We start from the raw sequence: 8,411 nt of genomic DNA, 5'->3' as shown, positions 1-8,411 counted from the left end.
TACAACCATGTTTTACTGTGCTGCATTCCTCGTACTTTCACTTATAGGAATCCAGGTACTATATTTATCATATTATTTTTTTTATAATCTACATGATGTTCAGTTGTTGTCATTTGTTGATGTGGTTCATAAGTGTTCCTCGTTTCTCGTTTTTCTATATATTAAACCGTTGGTTTTCCCGTTTGAATGGTTTTACAGTAGTCATTTTGGGGGCCCTTTATACATTTTGTAGCTTGCTGTTCGGTGTGAGCAAAGGCTCCGTGTTGAAGACTGTACTCTGACCTACAATGGTTTACTTTTATAGATTGTGACTTAGATGGAGAGTTACCTCATTGGCACTCATACCACATCTTCTTATATCTATGCATTTGAAATTCAAGAATAATTCAGTTATTGACTTAGTCACTATTTCATTATTGATTGAGCTTCTATGCAGCTTGTATGTTTACCTACAGTTCCAGGGGAAGGTTATTTGCGGCCAGTGAACATGTTCAACACCATTCTGTATGTGCATGTCCCTAGTCAGCAGACTGTAATTTGTGTTTTTTTGTTGTTGTATACATTTCTATCATTTAGTTAATTGTGGGTACATAAATTAAACTACTGGTTAGAATTGTTTTACATTTCTGGACCTAGCTTTCGTAGCTAACAATGTGGTATTGGTTTTCTTCATTAGTGAAGGCTCCACGATGAGCTATATATATAGCTATTCAAACTAACAATCAAAATCATCTAGTATATAAGAGTTGAACGCACTCCATTTACTCCAATTTTAACTGACTAGGATCGCAACTCGCAAGTTTGAAATTCTCACTGACTATCAAACGTTGATTAAAATAATATTAAATGATTCGAAATAATAATTGATAACTAGAAAATATACAAAATAATAGTATAACATTAAAAAGAATGTATACGTATATGGCATGTATACATGTACACAGTTTAAGTTTTTATGATCATTGACAATTTGATTATACATGTACATGTATTTCAGGTTTCTACGGAACCATTAGGTAAGATTTATATTATTTAGACTGATTTTTATGCAGTGTACTAGTATTTATTTACGTATTTATACAGATTTGTGGTTCATGTATTGGTGTTCGTATAGAAACAATTATAATTCACTTACATGTATTGTTGTACGCAGACAAAGATTAAAAAAAAAAAAGACGTAAATGACATCAACATATATCAACATACATGACACCTAATGAATACGAATTTACATTACAAATTAAAATACGTATAGATATGTATGACAAATGGGAAATACGGAAACAATTACACATGGAAAATACTTAAAGCATATGGACGTGTTAAACATCTAAAAGTGTCTACCTTGTGACAATGTTTATGTCAACCAAGTCAACAAGTTGTTTAACCACATGTCAAGGTCTTAGTCTCGAGTCGATAAGTGTCTATATCTCATGTTAAGGTCGAAGTAGCTCAAGTTGAAAACACTTAGTGTCTATACCTCATGCAACTATACAACATGTCAAGTTCTATGTCGTTCGATTAGACCAGTGTCTATACAACATATCAAGTTCTATGTCGTTCGATTAGACCAGTGTCTATACAGCATGTCAAGTTCTATGTCGTTCAATTAGACCAGTGTCTATACAACATGTCAAGTTCTATGTCGTTCGATTAGACCAGTGTCTTTACCACATGTCAAGGTCTTAAAACTGCTCTCAAGTTGTTTTCAACTATTAAATCAATATAATTATGCTCAATTTTAACATAACTATGTACGCAAACAATTGAAATAAGAATAAAACTAATTCGAATTGAAATAACTTTGGTCTAACCGTATTGTTTTCATCTAGAATTAAAATAACGATAAACTATACACGGTCATGAATGAATATTTGATTTGATTTTTGGTGTTTAACGCCATTTTTAAGCACCGCATTTGGGATATTTCATGGCGGCCAGTTTCTATTGGCGGAGGAAGTCAGAGTGCCCGGAGAAAACAATGACCTTCGATAAGAAATCTGGCCGCAATCCTGGTCAATAAGATTGGAATCGAGTGCTCGCGCACGAGCGGGGCTCGAACTGACAACATCAGTGTTGACTGGCTAGTGATTACAGTAGTAACTTTTTAGACCACTAGGCCACCGAGGCCCCTACCAAACAGTCCATGCATGAAGTAGAAAAATAGACGCATTTTATTAAAATTTCCGACATTTGCAAGATTAATCAATGTATATCAAATATACTAATAAGTATAAGGCATGTAGCAAACCCGTCGAATACAATCTACTATACGCGTTTGAGAAAAATTCCACTGTCATGGTCTAATTGAATTAATGTATATTTTAATATTTATTATATTTATAGGACGCGAGCAGAATGTGTGTAGGTTGCCAGCAAGTTCCGGTCCTTGTTATGGCTACTTTGAAAATTATCACTTTAACAGGAGATCTGGGAAATGTGAAAAGTTTGTTTATGGTGGTTGCCAAGGAAACGCCAATAACTTTGAAACTTTAATGGAATGTGAAAGAGAATGTATAGGTATGTGTTATGTGTATTTTTTCACGAGCTATTCAATGCTACGCTGCATTTGTATGCACGTGTCTGTTGTTCAGTGGTTGTCGTTCTTTTTTTTAAATTATATTATACTTTTGTTTTCCTGTTTGAATTGTTTTTCGCTTGTCATTTCGGGGCCCTTTATAGATTGCTGTTCAATGAAAACAAAGACTACGTTGTTTTGAAGACCGTACTTTGACCTGTATTTTTTTTACTTTTTTATACATTGTGATTTTGATGGAGAGTTGTCTCATTGGTACACATATATAAATAGATAAACAGTATATATTGTCTATAACATGTATAGGTATATATAATTTATTATTATCATTGCATCAGTTATTGAGTTCTAAATATGACAGTAACTAAGAGGAAGGTTCGGCGCTAACTAGTTCAACATCGTTACATTCTGTATGTGCCTGTCCCAAGATCACGGAGTCTGTATTGTCGGGGTTGTCGTTTGGTATTGTGTAACCTATTTGTTTTATTTAATTCATTAATTTAATTGTACATAAATTAGGCTGTTAGCTTCCTTCTTTGAACTGTTTTAAATATGTCATTTCGTTGACGTTTAAGCTGACTATACGGTATGGGATTTCTTCATTGTTGAAGGTCGTACGGTACCCTATAGATAGTTATTTATATCACGGCTTTTGTTCTCTTGTTGAGAGTTTTCTCATTTGCAATCATACCATCTTCATTATTTCATATTTCAATATCATTGTGTTATGCATCACTGGTAGATTGTGGCGAGAGTTTGCTCTTTACCATACCTCCTGGACCAGTGGCGTAAGTTGCTTGCTGGAAAAAAAACCCAAACAGGGCCGTAACTACCTATGAGGCAGGGGAGGCAACTGCCTCGCCTGAATTTTCTACACAAATTTTTTTTTAAGTAAAAAAAATAAAATATTGACAATATGTACACGAAGAACTTTATATTATAAACAACACAAGTTAACAGTTTTAACAGTGTAATCATGATACGTGATATGTCTGTCATTTTTCGGATTTTTGATCGAAAGTAAACCGTTTCAGTATTTGTTTTATTTTCTTTTTCGTGTGGCCGTCCGTCTGTTATTCAGTATTGAGGGGGGGGGGGGGTCAGTATTCGTATGAGAACACATATGAAACTATGCTTTCGATAATTTTGAATGAAAACTTAACTATTCACATTTATTTGGGGCTCAATTATTTAAGCAGAGGAAGTTCCTTTTGTGTTGTGAATCTTTAAAGATATCGGAAATTCGTTACCGGCTGAATCAGCTGTTGGATCGTTTTTTTTTTTAAGTTTCCCGATCGTACGAGAACATTATGGTCAATGCCTTAGTAGGTGAACACTCCCATTCGTTGTAGCAGGGACTTTCTATACTAAGTATATACTAGACTAGTATAGAAAGTGCCTGGTAGTAGTTATATACGTCTGTTCAACTTTCAACATTTTTGAAATTCAAGATCCTCGATAAAAAAAAATATCTTGCGTTTTATAATCTTGCTTTATATGTTTTTTTGAACTTACCAGCTTCTAAAAAAATATCTTTAAATACAGAAAATACAGATAATAATTGTTTGCATGAATATTGCTCCAAGGATCCAGCAAGCCAAAACTGATCTTTCTTAAAGTAAGGAAATCGAAGGAAACGGGTAATTTTAGTCATATCATTTGAGAAAAAAATCCACAGTCACAATGTATTTTTAATGTTAACAATTATAGGTCAAAGCCTTCAAGAGGGAACAAGCTTTGGCTCACCCCGAACAGCAATCTCAGCTTGTTTTTGCATAAAAGTTGCTTCCAGGTTCAAGCACTGAGTACTGGTGTTTCTTAATGTAAGGAAATCGAAGGGAAACGGGTAATTTTAGCCAATGACTGAGAGAAAATAAATCGGCCGGGGGCTGCGCCCCCCTACTCCCTACCAAAGGGGCTCAATCAGCGGCCCCCAAACCCCTGCCTCCCCTGAATTCAAACCCTAGTTACGGCCCTGCCAAACTTTTATAATCGAATTCATTTACACAATTTCAACCTGAAGCAGCAGACTAGCAACTAAACGCTTATAAACCGACTTGTATAAATACTGTCTGACGTTTTGGTGTCGGTATTGATTCGTAGACGGATAGACGGTATCCTTTGTGAATTCAAGACTCTTTGAAACATTTCCCTCCCCTTATTGGAAATCCCCTTTACGGTGGTTTACAGTATTCTAAATATGTCCGAGTAAAAGAAATCGACACAATTGAAGCTAACAGATTTATTTAAACCTACTGCAAGCAAAGGCAGTAGAATTATCCCACCCAAAAAAAAAGATTAAAAATTAACGAAAAAAAAAAAAAAAAAAAAAAAAAAAAAAAAAAACAATTATTTTAAAAACCACTTTTTGTAAACTTACTATTGATTTTAAGTATGCATGTATGGTGTATTGTGATCAGCTCGCTCTGCTTAATGACTTAGGGATACCAATGTGTTAATTTTATTTTGTAGGTAATGTATTTAGTAAGCGAGATCTACGCGAGATTCTTAAGCGCAATGTACCACAACAAGTTCGTCAGTGATGTCATGTCTACGCAAGACCTGGAATGATCAATCATAGACTCGATAATATTTTACCAATGACACTATAAAGTTGCCTTGGATATCGACTCCTTACACGGCTGCTAAACTATATTGAAAGAGGCCACCGACTTGATTGTGTAAATAAAAGATTAATCAAAGTAATGATTTGTATATATTTTGATATCATGTTATGTTTTTAGTGATGTTGATATTTTCTAACATTTCAGCATAAAACAAAGACAAAGTGTCTTTTCAGCTAAAATATCTACCAACCTACAAATGGGTTTATCATATGGCATAAGGAAGTTATATCTAATGTCAAATTATAGACCTTCACATTTACCTTGTACAGATATAATTTTTTTCTGGGACAAGTTTGTGAGTGGATGATAAAATAATGACAGGGAACTCATCCTCACCGTAATGATTATTATTATGTAGTGATACAAATCAGTATTCTCTGGTTTATTGTTATATATCATATTAATCTTGAGATATTCTTCCGCTTGCGTGTGCATAGGTATAATATTCGAGATTTTTCCATTTATATGTAAATACATATAATTATAACAAAGCATTTTAATATTATAAATTCATCATCTTTAAAAAGTATTTGATGAGTATTCATTGAAAATGTTGAAGAAATTAATTTATAACAAGCGATAAGGAATGTTAGTTTGCACTTGTCAGATGATGTCTACGTTTATCGCTATTTTGTGCATTTTTCTTTTGATCTTTTTTTGTGATAATTTTCATATCATGCTTCTCGCTTGAAATGGAAAAATTATCGCTAGAAACTAAGGAGGCCACGTGGCGTTGCTAACGAAATTGACATGAAATTGACAACGTCGTCCTAGGTAAAATAGCGATAAACAGATTATCATTGGTCATCTCAACTCGATTGCTTTTCTCACTTTCGCTGTACCAGCTCAAGCGAGAAAATCAATCTCGTTGAGATGATCAACGATAATCTATAAATACATCATGTTTACAGATCGGCTAAAACCCCCAAAACGAATATTACCTAATGGAAATCTAGGCGATAGTACACCGGAATGCACTCCCGGTCATCCGCTGTAGAAATTACAACTCAACTTTGACCCCATTTTATTTTCTGCTATGGTTTTTTTTTGAAAAAAAAGTTTGTTTCCAGTTTTTGGAGAGAAAAAATAATTTGTTTTTGATTCTGAGAAAAAAAATTGTTTGTTTCACCCTCAGCTGCCACTATATGTAATGCTGAAATTGCAAGAAAAAAATTGTTTACGACTTGTCGCAAAAAAATAAGATTGCTTTTCGCCATAGGCGAAAAAAAAAGTTTGTACAGAAAAAAAAACATAGCACCCCCCCCCCCCCCCCCCCCTTCCCCCAGAAAATCAAACGGTTGCTGCCTAATGTAAATTAGATTACATTCAAAACATACGATAAGTAAGCCATCAAGAAAAGAGAAAACCGAGTTTGCAATATAATATTTGGCCTATCGATGCCCTCTATCGAGTCAAATGCGTTTGGTCAAACCCACCTATAATAAATCCAACAGCTTTGAGTCCCCAAAGACAGCTTTTTACATGACAATTTCAATACTTGTATGTGCATATCTTTCAGCAATGAAAATTCGGTATTATAAAATATATAGCACATAGCTGAAGTTGTAAAAGCGTTGATCATATGCACATCGCTTCGATTTTTTCTTATACAAAACTGATTCAGTCACCACTTTCATACTGTTAAAAATGACAAAAAAATATCAACATTCAATTGGATCTGATTTTGATCACCTGATTTTCATTGATAAAAAGTTATTTGAATTTTCGGGGCTCTCTTTGGACTCTAAAATTTGCATCCTCGCAATGTAATTATTCATAAATAATATATTCAGTGACAACACGGTAGTATTGACTGTTTATATATTTGACCTGATCATAAATAAAATTTGACATGTGTTAACATATAATCACAATATATTAATTAAATATTTCCCAGACGACCGCAATATGCCGAACAACAACTGTTGTCGAAACTTTTTATCTGAACTTTCGATCACGTGACATACAATTAGACAGACCTAGAACAAATGTAATAGATAATTGGTAAAACGCTTTTTTTTTTTTTAAATCTCTCAAAGATACAAATATTTATTCAATGACCCTCTCACTTTTTTTTTACGACAAAGGGACGAATTTTCGTTCCCTATTGTTAATTTTCCCTTTTTGGATGGTGATGTTCCTTTGGAACCATCTGACGGTGTTTGTATTTTAAAACTCATCGCTATGCCTGTGCCTGTTGTGACGTTTTTGATTTTAAAGACTGGTTAATTATTAAGCCAGGGATTTCGTTACCACAAATTACTTAAAAACCTTTATTAAAATATCTCAAACATTGTGGAGAAGAATATAATCCATGACAAACATCTCTTTTTGCATTGATCTTGTACAGCTGATAACTTTTTTTCTGTTTACAGTTTCTCTCTATCTTCTTGGGTTGTTCCCCAAAACTAAAAAAAAGGGTAAAACAAAATGCCATGTAAGAGCAATCACAACTTTAAATTATAATTACCATTTACTAACGATGCCTTATTTGACTTATCTGTAGTTGTTGTCTAACCAGTCACTTTTGCTATAGAGCCCCCCACAGGGTACCCCCTCAGGTCGCAATGTCGCTTTTAAATTCGTCGAGAGGTCGTTTTTAAGGGAAATGTACAGGTCGCAGGTCGTTTTTTTTCCTAACACAGAGGATGGAAGTTGGTCGGAGATCTTTTTTTCCAAATTTTAAAGGTCACAGGTCGTTTTTAGAAGGCCCTCAGGTCGGAAGTCGCCTCTAAAAAGCCCAGAGGTCGCAAGTCGTTTTTGACCCTGCGGGAGCCTCGCTATTTACAATGTCTATCTCATCTATGACTTAATGTTTTTTTCTCAAGACAATAGATAAACACGTTACGTTATCAACAGTGATATTCAAACTCATACGTCGAAGACATGTTAAATTTCAACTGATTTTATATATTACTAGAACACACCCGTAATATCACGGGTCCGTGACTGAATTAAAGTATATAACTATGTGCAAGCCTTATTTTAGTATTAGTATTGTCATCTGATAAAGTCGTGCCGATTATAAGATGCACAGTTTTTCTCTGCTTTCAAGTCTTTCTGTTTGAACCCGTCGAACTGAAACAATAATATTAATTATTTGGAAAACAAAAGGTCCTGGCATGAAGTATTTTTTAATCAACAGCATTGTCCTATATAAGTTATAAATAAAGTTGAATTCTTTGCTTCGCTGTTTTATGTCATGCCCACTAACAAATTGAAAACTGTACCTATACGCCTTATTTTTA

General features: G+C 34.1%; 1 protein-coding gene across 1 annotated transcript; it reads left to right on the top strand.

The window, feature by feature from the left end:
* LOC139494992 (mambaquaretin-2-like) lies at window positions 1-5,238 on the top strand. Its single transcript, XM_071283108.1, has 4 exons — window positions 1-55; window positions 998-1,016; window positions 2,347-2,520; window positions 5,009-5,238. The coding sequence occupies exons 1-4, from the start codon at window positions 8-10 to the stop codon at window positions 5,077-5,079; spliced, it is 312 nt and encodes a 103-aa protein (XP_071139209.1). The 5' UTR covers window positions 1-7; the 3' UTR covers window positions 5,080-5,238.
* The last annotated feature ends 3,173 nt before the right edge of the window (window positions 5,239-8,411 follow it).

This window comes from Mytilus edulis, chromosome 11 (genome assembly GCF_963676685.1).
Source record: "Mytilus edulis chromosome 11, xbMytEdul2.2, whole genome shotgun sequence".
Classification (NCBI taxonomy): Eukaryota; Metazoa; Mollusca; class Bivalvia; order Mytilida; family Mytilidae; genus Mytilus; species Mytilus edulis.
The sequence above is the reverse complement of the archived record's forward strand: the minus strand, read 5'-3'. Positions and strand labels throughout refer to the sequence as shown.